This window comes from Microcaecilia unicolor, chromosome 3 (genome assembly GCF_901765095.1).
Source record: "Microcaecilia unicolor chromosome 3, aMicUni1.1, whole genome shotgun sequence".
NCBI lineage: Eukaryota > Metazoa > Chordata > Amphibia > Gymnophiona > Siphonopidae > Microcaecilia > Microcaecilia unicolor.
Window position 1 is genome coordinate 433,410,958 of NC_044033.1, and position 18,210 is coordinate 433,429,167.

General features: G+C 41.0%; 1 protein-coding gene across 1 annotated transcript in view; it reads left to right on the top strand.

Annotated features, from left to right (window-relative positions):
- The window catches only part of NOL10 (nucleolar protein 10), a 189,614-nt gene that overhangs the window by 122,628 nt on the left and 48,776 nt on the right, over positions 1–18,210 (top strand). Inside the window, 6 exon segments of the mRNA XM_030198866.1 lie at positions 4,477–4,603; positions 11,703–11,782; positions 11,890–11,988; positions 12,874–12,963; positions 14,513–14,686; positions 15,342–15,589. Coding sequence (XP_030054726.1) covers positions 4,477–4,603; positions 11,703–11,782; positions 11,890–11,988; positions 12,874–12,963; positions 14,513–14,686; positions 15,342–15,589 — 818 coding nt within the window.

Consider the following 18,210-nt stretch of genomic DNA (forward strand, 5'->3'; position numbering starts at 1 on the left):
TAAAGAACGCATCACGTTCAAGATATGTTCCCTAGTCCATAAAATCGTTCACGGAGATGCACCAGCCTACATGTCAGACCTGATAGACTTGCCGCCCAGGAATGCTAAAAGATCATCCCGCACGTTCCTTAATCTTCACTTCCCCAGTTGCAAAGGCCTAAAATATAAACTAACTCATGCGTCAAACTTTTCTACGGTTATGGAACGCACTGCCACGCAACTTAAAAACTATTTATGAACTAACCAACTTTCGTAAATCTCTGAAGACACACCTCTTCAATAAGGCATACAACAAAGACCAACAAGTGTAAACGTAATACATCTCCACTTTACGTGTAATCGGAACGGTTCCTTTTCAGATATCTGCTTGTTTAATTCTTTATAATGTCATGCATCCTCTCGCAACACTAACTGTCTACTTCCTGATCTATTATCCACCAAGAACGATACATTGTAAGATTATTTAACTTTCTCTCATGTTATGCTCGATCTTTATCTAACACTAATTATCTATTTCTGTTCTATTTATCCACCAAGAACGATACATTGTAAGCCACATTGAGCCTGCAAAAAGGTAGGAAAATGTGGGATACAAATACCATAAATAAATAAACTGAGTGCCCTCGGTATGGGACCTAAAGTGACTGACTGGGTTAAAAACTGGTTAAATGGAAGGAGACAGAAGGTAGTGGTAAATGGAGCTTGCTCCAAGGAAAAGGATGTTATCATTGGTGTACCACAGGGATCGGTCCTCAGGCTGGCTCTTTTTAACATTTTTGTGTGTGATATTGCGGAAGGACTATCTGAGTTTTTCTCTTTGCAGATGATACCAAATTCTGTAATAGGGTGGACACCCTGGAGGGTGTAGATAGCATGAGGAAGGATCTGGCAAAGTTTGAAAAGTGGTATAATAATTGGCAGCTAAGATTTAATGCTGTGTCATGCACTTGGGTTACAAAAATCCAAGGGAACTGTACAATATAGGGGGTGAAGAGCTTCTGTGTATGAAAGAAGAGCAGGACTTGGGGTGATTGTATCTGATGATCTTAAGGTGGCCAGGCAGGTAGAAAAGGCCACCTTAAGGTCAAAGCCAGAAGGATGCTTGGGTGCAAAAGTAGAGGGATGACAGTTCCCTTGTATAAGTCTCTGGTGAGGCCCCATTTAGAGTATTGTGTTTAATTCTGGATACTGCACCTACAGAAAGATAACAGGATGGAGTCGGTCCAGAGGGCGGCTACAAAATTGGCCAGCAGTCTCTGTCATAAAACATATAGAGACAGGCTTATGAACCTCAACATGTATACGTTGGAAGAGGTGGGAGAGGGGGATATGATAGAGACGTTAATCACCTCAGTGGCATTAATATACAGTAGGTGGGCCTTTTTCAAATGAAGTAAAACTCTGGAATGAGAGGGCATAGGATGAAGAGGAAATAGGCTTAGGAGGAATCTAAGAAAACACTCCTTAATGGAAAGTGTGGTGGATGCATGGAATGGCTTCCTGGAATGGCTTCCTGGTGAAGTTAGTGGAGACAAGGACTGTGTCGGAATTTAAGAAATTGTGGGACAGGCATGTGGGATCTCTTAGGAAAAGGAGGAGTTAGTGATTACTGAGGAAGGCAGACTGGATGGGCCATTTGGCCGTTATTTGCCATGCTTTTATGTTTCTAAGTGGCATTGATATTCTAAATGCAGCCATTATAATGGTAAAATCATATTTTGTGTAGGTACTTGACTGTACCCCTTTACAGGTAAGATGAACTGGAACGTGCTTGCAGAACTAGCCTCTGCTAGAACAGAAAACAGGTCACCAAACATCTGGCTGAAGGAAGGAAATAGATTATCTGAAAAGATTCCATTCTAAAGACAAAAGGCTTTTCCATATATTCCATTAGCACTTTTAAGTCCAGGAAAAAATGTGTTGCTTTCATTTATAATGTTTGCTAGTAACCTTTTCTTCAGAAAGCATTTCTTGAAGGTATGGTTTACGTTTTTTTGTAAACCATACCAATCAAAACCAAGCCAGGTGTGGTTTACGTTTTTTGGTCAATTTCACCCTCAGATAGTGAAACCATTAAAGGAAATAGAGCACAAAGGAGTTTTTGAAACACAGATACAGGTAATTTAGGTCCTGATGCTCAAAACTCCGGCGCTGTTCCAAATAGCACTGCAAAAATACTACCTGAACCGTTCAGGACTATAATGCCCTAATGCTCAATGCTAATGATATGGAAATATAGGCACGCTCATAGCGTTGAGCATTATAGAGTGCGGCAGGAGGATTGTGCAGAGGCAGACTCTGAGCAGGTCCTGGTGGTCAGCAGGGATCTGCAATCCCAGTGAGATGGTGCGAGATCCCAGGTTGGAAAGGGGGATGTTGCTAGTGTGGGAAGAGTGTCTGGTAAGAGATACATAGTGTGTGGAAGCTAGTGGCTGAGCAATGCTGCCAGCTTCTACTACCCTGGGGGGGGGGGGGGGGGGGGGACAGAGAGGAGCTCAAGGAGAGCCCTGGAGCAGAACAGTGTTAGTGGGGTCATTCTGGGGCTGACTCCTGTTGTAGCTCTTCTGACATTGGAGCTGCAGTTTTTGATGAGAATAGTGACCATGTTTGGTTTGGGCCAGCCATTTCCCGTTTGTTTGGGTTGTAACATAGCCTTATTGGGTAGAATTGCTGAGACTCCTTTGATGCCTTCCTGCAATATGAAGTCCCATGGTGGGTGGGGGGCCTGGCTTGGGACTTAAGGCCACGGTTTTGCACGGCTCTTATGCAGTGTATGCACTGGGTCCTGGCTGACCTTCAAGTTCAGGGCCAGAGGGGCTCCTACTATTTGGGTTTCTACCAGGTATTTGTGACCTGGATTGGCCACTGTTGGAAATGAGATACTTGGCTAGATGGACCATTGGTCTGACTGAGTATGAATATTATTATGTTTTAGATCGGGAAGGGGGGGGCACAGTGGGAAGGGTCCTCCACCCTTCTGGGCAGCAGAGCGCACTGGGGTCCTTAGTGGAGGGCATGGAAGACAAAGGTCTCGGGTCCTGCCCAGTCGCCTGTTGAGGAGGCCTGATTGGGGAACATTGATGTGAAGAGCTCCTTCTCTCTGTGATCAGAGTCTCCAGAACCCAGAGAGACCTCACTGGGTAGATCCCTGGTGATGTGGCTCTTCTAGTGGGAGGAGTTACCTTCCATGATAAACCAGGTGGCCTCTGCTCTGTAGATGGTGGTGGTGCCACAGGAGTCGTCTGTGAATGGTGATCCCATTCTGGGGGATCTGTGGAAATCCACAAAGGCATTTCCCTTTTGTCATGTCCGATCCTAGATGGTTGTCAAGGAGTAGAAGCACCAGATGTAGTCTTCAGGGGCATGAAGTTGGGCCACCTTTGCCCTCTTCCTAGGGAGAACTTGGACAGGCTTTTGTGGTTGCTGAAGGTGGATGCCTTGGTCACAGTGGTGAAGAGCAGTTCGGCAGAAGAGTTTCATGGTAAACTCTTCTGTGCACATGCGCCTGGTAAAACCCGTAAGCACACATTGGCATTTGTTTTCTGCAGCCTAAATAATAAGCCCTCCCCTTTTTTTTTTTTTTTTGTAGCTTGAATGCTTATATTTAGATGCAGGAAACACTCCAACATGTGCTTTCACTAGGTTCTGCTGTTTCTCCTGACCATCGCTTAAGGGCTTGCATGGTCTTCCTCCTCCTCCTAAAAGCAATCAACACCAGCAGATTTTGTAGAAAGAATCATGAGAAATCCTCTCTTCCAACACCCTAATGCCTGCTCCGACCTGAAGTTATTTTTTACAGCGGTATGGTAGTTTTGTTTCGGGTGCTCTTTTCTGAGCATTGGGAAAGAATACAAAATTATCTCATTTGCATGAGCTTGACTACATTTGCATGCTATCTGCACTAATGCCCTGGCATGCTCGTTGCCTGCACTAGACCCCCTGAACATTCTGCACAGGTAAATGCGGGCACTAGTATGGCACTAATGTCCTCTTGCACCTGCGTTTACTTTTGAGCATTGGGGCTTTAGTGATGATATAGCTTGAAGATTATTTTTCTTTTCAAAAGACCTTTTTTGATGCTATATTTTCAGGTTTAGAGTATTTGGTTTTCAATTTAGGTTAGTATAATCTTGCTATCAAGGTTCCACAATTTCTTTTACATTTTTCCTTTCCCCTTTGGCTACATATTATCTTCTTTCCCACAACCCATCTGTCCTACTTTTTTGTTTCTTCTTTCTATATTTTCTTGTATCAGTTTGTTTACCATTTTGATGAGTTCACAGAAGGTTGAGTAGCTTCTGTAATGTATTATTGTATGTGCATAGATTATTTTGGGAAATGCTCTAGATTTTCTAATTTATTTAGCCTGGGAAAAATACTGAAATCTCCATTAGCTGTTGTGTTAAGAGATTACTGGAGCAGAGTAGTAGCCTTGAAATTGTACATTGTTTAACGTTTTAATCCACTTCCCTACAGGCTTTGGGCCCTGCTCCAAGATGGTGCTCATTTTTAGACAACTTGACAGAAGAACTGGAGGAGAATCCAGAGAGCACTGTTTATGATGATTATAAGTTTGTAACAAGGACTGACCTTGAAAACTTAGGTAAATATTTTGTTGCTCTTCTTCTTGAAGGATGCCTAGATATGTGCTTTTTTTTTTTTTTTTCTTGAGCACTAGCACAACTTAGAATTATTTATTTTGTTACATTTGTACCCTGCGCTTTCCCACTCATGGCAGGCTAGTGTTGTGGATATGGATTCTGAAAAACAAAAGCATAGAAAATGACAGCAAATAAAAAGTAAAGAAAGCCAAAGGGAGTAGGGGTTCACAGCCAGCCTTTCAATAAAATCCAGACAAGGCTCTCAAAGATAAATGTGCATATGTTTATTAAAACATCAGTTGTTGCAGTACCTGTAGTGGGATATACTGCCCATACCCCTTTGTACACATAAGGCCAGTATTGCCTAACTGAAGCCTTTGAACCAAACTCTGACTAGGTCAGGAACCATCTTTTTAGGACAATACTGTCATGGCTTTCACAAGACTTCCTGCAGCACTGGATACTGACATTCCAAGGAACATCTGTGTTTTTCTCTCTAGTAGTAAACCTACAAAGTGTGATTTACTCTGATACTGGTAAGTGGTAATCTTGGCTGACCATCCCTTGAGACGCCAGCAGTACCAGCTCTGATAAGGAGGACAGAAAGGGGCGTCTTCTCAAGGAGTTATACAAGAGTTACACAGGCAGTTAGCCTGTTAGACAGACATCTTTCTCAGCTGGATGTGTTATTTCATTAGAAAAAAGTCATAGGCGTGGAAGAAAACAAATCATCAGGATGATGTTAAGCCAATGTAAATTTATTCTTCATCTAGCAAATACAAGTCCCAGCCAAGTGAACTCAACACAGGCCATGTTTCGGCTCTACAGCCTTCATCAGGCGTACACTGCTGAGTATTGTCAGATCATGTGTTCTTCACTAGAAGAGTATGTATAATACTAAATACCTTGTGACTGTCAATGGTCAAGTTTACTGCGTTCAGACCACCAGCATTCCTGCCTACTTGTAGTCCCTCTGAGTATTACTGAGGTGCTAAAGCCCTCAATGCTCATAAAGGAACTGAACTAAGAATGTGGCGTACTGGGTAGCATCTTAACTTCAACTAAGAGCGTTCCAGAGAAGAGCTGTGGTCATTCCGACTTCATCACTGATAATCTTCCACATTGAATACAGGCTGAAGGAAGACACATTGGAGCAGGCAGCCTATCTACATGACGTTATCCAGGAGCCAGCTGGAAAACTTCAGCTTGGAGTCTCTGAGAGAAAGGAGAGACCTGTCACACAGAGGGAGCCAAAGGACTTTTCCAGGCAGCCTATAGGGTGAGGTCTGTTATCCTCCCTATAGTTGGGGTGAGATAGAAAATATTGCCAAATTCCAAGCAAGTTGGAAATTTTTGGCATGTGGTCTTAAGGTAGCACCAGTAGTTATATCTCAAGAATAATTATTGCACTCATCTTGTTCCCTTACTGTTCTACCATATGCTGGTAAGTCTTGTTGCAAGTTTTCTTTATTGTTTTGCTGTACTAATATATCTATTCTCCTTCTCTCATGTTGCCAGCAAAATGTTAGTAAGAACCCTTTTCTTTGTTTTGGGGCCATTTTAGGGCAAATCATACTCCAAACAGATGAGACAAGCCACAAGCTCTACCAGAGTAATTATTAGCTTAATAGCTAATCACCTTATCAACCCTACATACCCAAGGTCTCATTACAATATTCAGAGGATCATTTGACTCCTGAGGCAGGTGTGTGTACATCGAAATATGGCTCCATGTCAAGGCCTTGAATATTGTAATGAGACTTTGGGTACTGCAGCAAATATTGAATTTGCTACAGCTGATGTTTTACTAAACATATGTACATTTATCTTTGAGAGCCTTGTTTGGATTTTATTGAAAGGCTGGTTGGGGCATAGGGTGTTTTTTTTTTTCTTTTTTTGCTGAGCAGATAAAAATTATACAGCCTCAGTGTGCTCATCCATACCAACTACTAATCTCTACAGTCTCTTCCTCTGATCTGAAGGGTATTCTGTAGAGAGTCTACAAAAAGAGCAGTATATCAAATACTGTTAAACTTGTGTTATTCATAGGAAGATCGTGGGTTTGAAGGATTCATATGTAAAATCTTTGAAATCTAGTTCGTGGATTGGTGGCATATAAATGTTTTTAAATAAGTGAATATCTCTTTCTTGCGTACATTCATCTAAGTTGTCCAGAATGCTGGGTTCTCTAGAAGTGGGATTTATTAATTACTGCTTTAAAATGAAGCTTTTCCACCCTATGCCAGGGTGGAAATTTCATGTTTCATCAGCCTGCTCCAATTTAGTTGTGCTGTTAGGCAGATGATATTACAGTAGTTGAATATTTGTCTACCAATATGGATAGAAAGCTACATTAAATCTTGGTTGAATGTGTTATGCAAAGCACGATGTAGGAAAAAATTAGGATCAGAAAGTAGAGAAAGGGGTGGGGAACCTCCTAATTGGTGTGTTAGTTGTCTATCTGGCCTGTGGCAACACCTAACTCCCTTTTATTTTCTATTATTTTTATCAAAAATAAAAGTTAAAAAAGAAAGAGAAGTGGTCCAAAGTGCCATTTTACACGTTGCCATTTTACAAAAAAAAAAAAAAATGTTATAGCAGCTTGTGAGCAGCCTTATACTGCAGAGGAAGAGCTGCCTGGCTAATGAAGATGCTTGAAAAGAAAAAAAAAAAAGAAGAAGAAGAAGCAGGAGCTCTAAGCTGCAGAGGCTTACAGCAGGTCCTGGTGGTCAGCAGGGACCTGCAATCCCAGAGGGATGGGCGAGTTCACAGGTTGGAAGGAGGGGTGTTGCTAGTGTGGGAATGATGTCTAGTAAGAGAATACAGAGTGTGTGGAAACCAGTGGCTGAGCAATGCTGCCAGCTCCTACTACCCTGGGAGTGGGGAGGGGGTTGGGGAAGCAGAGCTCAGAGAGAGCCCTGAATCTGAACAGCGTAGTGGGGTAATTCTGGGGCTGACTCCTGTTACAGCTCTGCTGACATCGGAAGCCACAGGTTTTGATGGGAATGGTGATGCTCCATTGATGCCTTCCTACAATATGAAGTTCCATGGGGGGTGGGGGGCCTGGCTTGGTTCTTAGGTCCACAATTTTGCATGGCTCTTATGGAGTGTATGCACTGGGTCCTGGCTGACCTTCAAGTTCATGGCCAAAGGGGCTGCTACTATTTGGGTTTCTACCAGGTACTTGTGACCTGGATTGGCCATTGTTGGAAACAGGATACTTGGCTAGATGGGGCCATTGGTCTCACCCAGTATGGCATTTTTTTATGTTCTAGATTGGGATGGGGGGACAGTGGGAAGCTTCCTCCACCCTTCTGGGCAGCAGAGCGCACTGGGGTCCTTAGTGGAGGGCATGGAAGACAAAGGTCTCAGATCCTGCCCATTCGCCTGTTGAGGAGGCCTGATTGGGGAACATTGATGTGAAGAACTCCTTCTCTCTGTGCTCAGAGTCTCCAGAACCCAGAGAGGCCTCACTGGGTAGTTCCCTGGTGATGTGGCTCTTCTAGTGGGAGGAGTTAACCTTCCCTGATAGACCGGTTGGTCTTTGCTCTCTAGATGGTGGTGGTGCCACGGGAGTCATCTGTGAATGGTGATCCCATTCTGGGGGATCTGTGGTAGCCTGCAAAGGCATTTCCCTTTTCGTTATATCCGATCCTAGATGGTTGTCAAGGAGTAGAGGCTCCAGACATGGTCCTGAGGGGCATGAATTTGAGCCACCTTTGCCCTCTTTCTAAGGAGAACTTGGACTGGCTTTTGTGGTTGCTGAAGGTGGATGCCTTGATCGCAGTGGTGACCTTGAAAATGACCATCCTGGTGAAAAGTGGTTTGGTCCTTGGAATCCTTCATGACTTTAAGATGGCTTTGGCTGTAGAAGTGCAGGTGGCTGTGTGGCATGGGTGTAATTGCACCGGGCTCAGCATCTCCAAATCTTTCTCCAGAGGCATCCCATCTGGAGTCAGGAGTGGCCGTCTTGGGTGGATATTCTGTTTGTTCTGATCTGTATTTGTTCACAGTCTGTCAGCTCGGTCACTGTGGCCCATTGGTAGCTTGAGTTCTCACTTTGGGCAGCAGATTTCACCTCCAAGATACAATTTAGTAAGCATCTGTTCATGGGCTGTTTGCTCTTTGAGGACTTAAAGGTGCTTGCTAAGGTCCTGAAGGAAGCCTAGCCCCTGTGGTTACTGGAGGACTAGTTCCTCTAGAAATTCCATAAGCAGGAATCTGTTCTAAGATTGGAATAACAGTTGATCCCCTAGAAGACTGTCTGAGGTGCCGTGGGACTTGAGAGTCAGAAGGGGCAGGTGTATTTGGGGGTGCAGTGGACCAGGAACTGTGAGGCCCCTGTAAGGAGTGATGGGCCCTTCCCAGGCTTGTTCAGGTAGGAGGGAGGCTCACCCTCCTTGGGAGTGGATTCTGATTACCTCAAGAGGATATCCAGCGAGGCTATGCACTAGATTTTGCAGAATCGGACTACTACATTTTTATGGTGTCTATGTAGAGCTCCCCTCTCACGCTTCAGACAGTTGGGGAGACCCTAGGTGCAGTTGGCTGTGGAGCCTGTGTCCCTTTGAGAGCAGGGCCAGGGGCACTGTTACATTTCATTTTTGTTCCCAAAGAAGGGTAGGTGCCTTCAAACCCATCTTTGATCTGAAGTGGTTGGTGCCTCCCTGTGTAGGTTCTCCTCTTTTGTATGGAGGTGATGAAGGATGCCATTGCTTCTCTTCCGTCTGGTGAGTTTCTGACCTCCCTGGATGTTGCAGAAGCATATTTTTGTATTCTGATCAAGTGTTTCCAGAGCTTTTATATGTTGGGCAAGCACTTCCAGTTCAGGGCTCTCTTGTACAGGTTGGCATTTGAATACACCTATATCTGGACAACTGGTTGATTCAATCCACCTTGGAAGATGAATTCAGAGCGGTCATCTCAAGAGTGATTCAGCTCTTGGAGCAGCTAAGTCAGGTGGTGAACCATTCACAAGGTCATGCCCTTGTAGGAGCTGGAATGCCTGGGTAATCCATTTCAATCCCAAGCAGGGAGCAGTCTTTCTAAAATGGTTAATTTCCAGATGTGGAAGAAGGTATTTTGTGAGAAGCATGCCCCAAGTGCTTGGGATTCTCTTCAGCTCCTAGGTTCAATTGCTACGATTCTGGAGGTTGTTCCTTGATCTCATGCCACATGAAGCCACTCCAGAGAACCTTATTGGCTCAGTGGAGTTCCCAGTCTCAGGACCTCAATAAGCAGCTGGCATGCTGGGGTGCAATTTCTAATCTTCTATGAGGGGATCCCCTGGAATGCGAGTCTCAAAGGTTGGAGGGCCCATTGCCAAGGTTGACCTGAAATGCAGGTGTCATGATTGCAGAGCTTCCTTCCATTGCTACAAGGGGAAGCGATGTGCGTGATATCCGACAATGTAATCATAGTGGCTTACATGAGCAAGCAAAGGAGGGACACAGAAGGTGCTAGTGGCTTAGGCGGTCCATTGGCATTGTAGCTGAGCAGAACTTCACCTTGTCATTCTGTCAGCAGTACATGTTGCAGGAGTGGACAACATTCAGGCCAACTATCTCGGTCGTAGATTGTTTAACCTGGAGGAGTGGGAGCTAAGTTCTTTGCCTTTGCCAGAGATGTCACTGGAAGGTGACTGGTTCTCTACCTCCATCTGCTGGTAGGGAGACAGAACCCCACTGGTCTGGACTGATCTAGCAGAAATCATGGAAAGAAGATAATTAGTTAAGACTAAATTCCACTTTATGTAGTATGTTTGTGCCTTTCGTGCCGCACCTCCAGGGTCTCTAATCACGGTCAGCACTACTTACACAATACAATCCTCTCAACTGTATCTTAGAAACCGGACAGCTGGATTAAGCCTTTAAAACAAAGAACAGAACCAAGGAACCTTCCTTTGGGGAAAAACACAAGTTTATTCTTTATCCAGAGATTTAGGATAAATAATAAAAATAGTCATAGAAATAGTCTAGAATTATGGGAGAGCGGTTAAGGCGGATTAGAAGCTATGCCTAAAGAATAAACATGGTAAACAGAACAAATCATAACACTTGGTAGTTTGGTATAGTAGACTAAGTCGGCATAATAAGAGTATTACCTTCCAGAACGGGGGAGGGGGTCATCAGAGTATAGGACCCAGGACCTCCTCCGGGACGGGAGGGAGCTAGTTCAACATGGAAAGTCAAAGCATGCACATGTTGACCAACACTTAGAGGGGGGGAGGGGTAAAAATAATATGTTAAAAGTTTGATAACGAGTTGTATCATACGGTTAAAAAAGAGTTTGTTTATATACTCTGAATTTCTGTATATGCACCAGGTTAACGGTGTTTTCTTTGAAGTGTCATCAATAAAAACTGTTGAACTTTAAACTACAAGGAAGGGAGGGCGGGGGGAGGGGGTGTCTAGGGATAAAAGAAGAAAATGATTTGATGTATGTGGACGGATTACAAGTTGTCTGTTGTATTAGTAAGGTTATCTGCTGGACATTATGTATATATATATATATATGTTTCATATAATACGTCAATAAACAGATTTAAACTAAAAAGAAATAGTCTAGAATATGACAGAAATGAGAACATATATAGAAATGGAAATTACAATGGAAAGTTGGCCAGGGCAGTCTCCCAGTTCTCTGGCATGAGACCAGGAGCGCTGCACACTGACCAGCCTCCTATCTGGCAGAGAGATATTATATAGGATTTCTTTTCCCTTTTAATACCCGAGGAGCACAAGAAGGGGGGAGGATTTCTTCTTACCCCCTTAATTAGCATCTTACAGTCAGGCAGGATCTCCACCTCCTACAACAAGTTCTACAGTTTAAAGTCTTTTTCTGACATAGTGGCTCTAACACTTTATAGACCAATGTTTGGTAAACCAGTATAACAGGAGATATTGCTGTTAAATTTTAGTATAGACCGACTTCATTTCTGACAGAATGACTCAAATTCTGGTAAGTATTTATATGATAACTTTATTGCTATCCATATAATAAGAGCACTGGTGATTTATCAGGTTAGCTCTTTGAACAATTACAGTTAAGTCCCTGATGTTCAAATTTAAACAACACAGAGTTAATATTATATTTCCACAGGCTTGACCCATCTTATTGGATCTCCACTGCTCAGGGCATATATGCATGGATTTTTCATTGATATTCGGCTGTACCATAAGGTAAATTTTAATGAAATAAGTTGTTCGTTAACATTTCTCACTTTCAGCATTTCTTAATTTTGAGGATAGACCCATGCCAAACCTGTCGTCCTTCTTTGTATATATAGGTGAAAGCAATGGTAAATCCATTTGCTTATGAGGAATACAGAAAAGAGAAGATTAGGCAGAAGATAGAAGAAACACGTGCTCAGCGAGTTCAAGTAAAGGTATGTCTATTGAGATAGAATTGAAATGGGTTTGAGAGAATGGCCAACTCTAAATAAAGGTCTTGCTAAGCAATTTGGATGATTTTGTGGCCCCTAGATTGGTATATTATGTTTGCTTATATACAACATTGTATTCTGTAACAACTGAGAAAAAATTAAGTTGACCTCTTTTCCTATAACTAATGGAAGGTGTTCTGGCTGTCCAAACGTCAGCATTGTTTCATGTCAAGCATATGCAGTGTTTTTCAAGCCAGTCCTTCAGGATATCCATAGAATATGTATGAGACAGATTTACGTGCAGGGAGGTACAGCATCTTTTGTCATACGTATTCATTGTAGATATCCTGAAAGTCAGACTGGCTTTAGGGTACTCCAGGACTGGGTTGATAAACACTGGCCTAGTGCTTAGAGCAGCAGGCTGAGACCCAGGGAGGTCAGGGTTCAAATCCCACTGATGCTCCTCGTGACCATGAGCAAGTTGCTTAACCCTCCATTGTCTCAGGTGCAAAGTTAGGCTAGACTTGCTAATAGGCACTTCTGCATTAATATGGACTAACACCTGTTAATGCCAATTATTTACCATTGGTCCTGTTGTTTTCAGTGAGATCTATTTAATAATACCATGCCACGAATGAGTGTGTTTTGGATAGATTTTTCAATTTTTGCTATGTTAAATCCACAGGTTTTTAGATTTTTATTAGCTTTTTGCTATTACTTTCATGACCGTTAATAAATTCTTACGGCTGAGCTCAAGTGATGAATCTGATGGTTCCCCCCCCCCCCCCCCAACAAAAGCATCATGTGCTTCATGAGGCATTCAAGGTCCTTTTGTTTACAGAGGAAAATAGATATTGAATAGTTTGCATGCTTTTCTTTCATTACTAGAAATTGCCCAAGGTTAACAAAGAGCTAGCACTGAAGCTGTTTGAGGAGGAAGAGGAGCAGCAGAGCACTTTACGAAAAAAGAACCAAAAGGTATTTTGTCCTGCTTATAATACAGTTCAAATTGTGATGTCTACGTTCATTAAAGAAGAAAAAAGTGCCTTGGAGGGGAATTTCTTTAGCAAATAGGATGGTGATACTGGAAAGCTATTCCATTTGTGAGAAATGGCGTGAATCCTTTATTCTTTTGATCTCTGGATTATACTGGAAGTCTAAAACAAGCCCATTTTACATATTTTGGGGCAGGGAAGAAAGTTATTCTGAGGATAAGTCAAAGGAAATACTGACAGCAGCATATGAGCTGGAAGCTGCTTGCAGTTGGTGTTCATATAATAAGAGATGAATTGTGGAAAAACCACTCAAACTAAAAATAAAAATCAGCTTCATCTAAAACTACAATTTAGTATTCTCTTGGTCAGTGATCTTCAGTCCTTAGATGACTGCCAGTGGGTCAGATTTTTAGGACATCCCTATGAATATGTGTAAGAGAGATTTGTTATACAGTGGAGGTAGTAGGCATACATATCTCTCTCATATATAATTCCTGGTGCCCAACTTGGGCACACATCCCTGGTATTCTGTAACGCTGCACTCAAATTTTAAGAATGACCCTGACCTTCCCATACCTCCCATGGCCACACCCCCTTTTGGGTTTTACACTATGTGATTTGGGCACACATTGTTATAGAATAGTGCATAGCAAGGTATGCATGCAAATTCAAATTGGTGCCAATTGGCACTAATTGGCTCAGCCAATTTAGTTGGGTACGTATCTTGGATCGGTGCCCAATTTTAGGCACCATATATAGAATCCAGGGGAATGTTCTTAGATTTTCTCTGACTTGTATCCATAAAACAGATTCTGGCATGTACCCTACTGTTGGTATTTTCTGCAACTTGTTCTTGTAGTGTGACCTTCTGGGGATGATGAGGAAGGACAGAGAAAGTGAGTGCTGGAAATAACTAAAATATACCAATCAGATTCCAATTTTTTACATTAAAAATGTTTTTAAGAAGTTCTTAAAATTTCTAATTTTGCAACATAAAAATATCAGTATACACAGGTTTCTTGTACCCTCCCAAACACCCTAATTAGATTGCAGATAAACTTAGGGGCCCTTTTACTAAAGGTTAGTGCAAGTTAAATGCTAAGAAGCCCATAGCTATAAAATAGACCTTTTAGCATTTAGCGCATGCTAATTCCATTAGCACGCTAAGCTTTAACAAAAGGGCCCCTTTAATTTGTAAATTCCTTGAAGCAGAAGCTGTAATGTGTTTTCAGACTTGGAAAAAAAACACATTCAATTTCTGCTTCTCGGAGATTTGGGCTAATACAGTATTTAGCCAAACATTGCGCCACCTTTTGTGGCTTTACTCAAAAAGAGCCTTTCTCCATTATGTGTGTATGAAAAAAAAATATTCAATAAGACCTGTAGTCTGTGCAGACCTGTATTCAGACAAAAGTTTTTCCCATATTGTGTCTATATGGTCAAGAAATTCAATGCACTTCGATCCTGTAGAATTAGTCAGATTAGTAATTACTGTTCTTTATAACTTGCTGTATTTTATCTACCTTTTCCAGAACATGCCCAGCATTCTTAGTGATGACCGATTCAAAGTCATGTTTGAGAATCCAGATTTCCAGGTTGATGAAGAGAGTGAAGAATTTAGACTTCTTAATCCACTTGTTTCTAAAATAAGTGAGAAACGAAAGAAAAAAATTAAGATTTTAGAACAATTGGAAGCTCAAGGACAGGTAAATCCTTTCCATAGGTTTGGTCTTTGCTTGTAAATTAACATCAGTATGACTTGTATGAAACATGTATTTTAGTTGTTAATGGATGAATCTAAAATCTGTCATTGCTTTACAGTAGCAGAAATTATTTTTGCATATTTTGAATTTTGTTTTTTGTGCTGTCTGTGAAGGAAATTAGACTGAGTGCTAAAGGATGGGATTTATCTACTTTATCCCTCCTATATGGAATACTTTAGGCCCTTTTAAAAAAAAAAAAAAAAAAGCGATTATTTCACTAGGCTTTTAGACAATGAGCTGTTTTAATATTGTGATCTTACATTGTCTTAGTGACATATTTGTTTTATTTTTGAATTGCTGTAACTTTTTTTTTAACCCATGGATTTTTGGCTACTGATATTTATTTATATACTTTTTAAATTAAAACTGTGTGATAATGTTGATTATTTCTTTTTTATGGTTACTTGTTACAATTAATGGTGACTTTGTTTTTGTGATATTTCAGTAGAATACTGCATATTGTTAATCGACTTGAGTGCTATTGCGGAAAGACAGGCAATAAATTTAAAATGTTATGCCATATTCATGTATACAGTGAACTGTTACACCTCACGTAGTATTTCACAGATGCACCTTTTATTACTATTTCTGTCCTTAGGAGGAAGACGAAGAGCCGGAAGGAAAGCCAAGTGATGCAGAAAGTTCAGAGACTTCAGATGATGAGAGAGGTTGGGTCGAAGAGGTCAGGAAACAGCATAAGCTTCTACGCCAAGAGGAAAAGGTTAAAAGGCAGGAAAAGTTGAAGGAGGACCAGAAAACAACTCTTAAACCTCAGTTTTATGAGATTAAAGCAGGAGAGGAATTCAGGAGCTTTCAAGACACTGCCAAAAAGCAGAAGTTAATGAAGTAAGCTCTACGTTTAACTGAACACTCTGGGGGTGGGGGGGAGGGAGAGGCACATTTAAAGAGAGAGTCGGTAAAAGTTTCCACACCAGACACTGTGCACCTGCAGTCTCTTGAGATATTTTAAAGCAGGGGTGTGGAGAATTAAAGGATGTTGGATAAGCAGCCTTTTTCATCAAGTAACACAAACATCCACTGACGCATGCTATTTTTGAGAATGCTGCCATTTTATAGTGGGCTAGATTTTTTATTTTTTTTTTAAATCAGTGTTAATTTTCAGTCCTTTTCCCGATATATTTTTTGGGGGAAATTTTTTGGTTTGTTTCAAATGTTTTATTAATATATTTTTTTTAAGTGCTAGAACCTACCATGCAGAAATCAACTTTAGAAGCACCAAATTAGCTTGGCATGATGTAATTATTTTAAGGTGCACTAATGAACCAAGGACCCTGTTTACTAAGGTGTGCTAGCGATTTTAGTGCATGCACAAAATTAGTGCACGCTAACTGTGTAGGTGCCCATAGAAATGTTGTGGGTGCCTACACAGCGCAAGCTAAAAGCACTGACATGCTTCTAGCGCGGCTTAGTAAACGGGGCCCTAAATGTGCACTGATGACTGCACAGCCCTTAGTGATTCCAAAGGAAGCTCTCATAGGATTCCCCTGCACAAATCCACTTTCTTTCAGCGAGATCAAATCATGGTTGTAAAGTGGATCTTGACTGTAGCACCTGAAATGTTGTGTTTTATATTTCCATCTAACCAAAGGGGGGAAAAATCTGTAATATAAGAATTCTAAGTTGACATCATTGAAGTTGAATCACCATCATTTGTTGAATTACCATCATTTAAATTTGCAGTTTGTGTCACTGAATTTGCACAGTCTGTTTCCTACCAAGCAAAGCATCACCCATGCTTTAGTAATGAAGGATTTTAAGATTTTGGAAATGTAAACATTACCATTTTTCTGTGAACAAGACTCTCACAAATTACCTTACTGTAGGAGAAAACAGGTAATCTTTGTAAAATGAGAGATTAGAGCAGCATTTTACATGCCTTTATAAATAGGAGCAATATAGGTCCCATGCGCCTGTTGGAGTGGAGAACTAGATGCAGAAGTAGGAAGGGAAGGCTCTTCTGAAAAACCGGAGGAGACGTCTGTGGAGAGTAAATTCTTTATTTGCAAAACAAACGAAAATGGCTCAACACAACTGTGTTTCGGCGCTACCACGCTCCTTCCTCAGGAGTCTATAAACCAAGGTGTGTAAAAAACATACAAAAAAAGTCAAAATCACCAAAATCATAAAAGAACATACCTTTGAAAGGAACATATATAAGAATTCAATACATATATAAAAAAATTCAATACATACATAAAAAAGTTACATATAAATGAATAAATAAACTAATCCATCTATTCATGAGTCCATAGATGAATGCAAAAATGATTACATATATATACAGCAAAAGCACTACTTGAGAAAATATAAACATCTGTAGATAAAAGTCCATATAGATATATATAAGACAATCATAAATAAATCTAAACACATTATCAAAGCTATCCAAATTTAAAAACAAAATATATATGTATCAAAAAATCAGTCATTGATAAAACTATTCATTAATAAAAGCAAATAATGTAGATAAAATGGTGGTGTATATCAAAATAAAACAAATCAAAAGGGATGTAAAAAAATATATTGTTTGATTTATTTTGGTGTACAATATATTTTTTTACATCCCTCTGTGCACCGAGGCGTTCAATAATAAACATGTCATACATTCGTAGGCAGTGACAGTAGCCTGTATCGGATCTTATAATGGAAATGGGAGGAAAGGCTTACCTGTTGTTTTATTTGATAAACTTATACTTGCAGCAGCATCTCAATGTCTTCATTCTAGGGTGATTGTTATATTTGTTTGTGCCCCTTCCCTCAAGAGTCATTTGGTGTCTTTATTATGGAATTCCATACCTAAATAGCTACATGTGGAGGGTTCTCTTAAGGTTTAAAGCATGGTTGAAGGCATTTTATTCTTCTGAGGTGTATGGAGAGTGATTCTGAAAGTTTGGTATGTGCTTAATTCCTTTGGTTTCATAGCTTTTCTTTTTTTTCTGACTTTCTTTTAAATTTTATTTTAAAATTTTGTGAACCATGCTGTTATGTGTAATGAAGGGCAGTATATAAAGGGGCCGATATTTAAAGTGATTTAAGTGGGCAGGGACCTCTTCTGCCTGCTTAAATTGCTTCCCACCGCCTAAGTGGAGATATTCAGTGGCACTTAACCGCAGAGTGCTGCCGAATATGCCTACAGAGTGCCCAACTAAAAAGTGGGTAGGTCGGATGGCACCGGGGAAGGGCCTTGGGTTATGTGGGGGACGGCAGCTGCATAGCTAAGCTGTATATCAGGGGGTTACTCTTTTAATAAACATGTGACCACAAAGAATTTTAACAGTCCTTCTGGTGCTAATAATCGTAGCCTGTACAATTGTGTTATCAAGCCAAAAAGTGGAAGTATAAGGCATGTGCGAGTTTCATTTGTATGATTATCAAGACTGGATGTGGAGGAGTGGCCTAGTGATTAGGGTGGTGGACTTTGGTCCTGGGGAACTGAGGAACTAAGT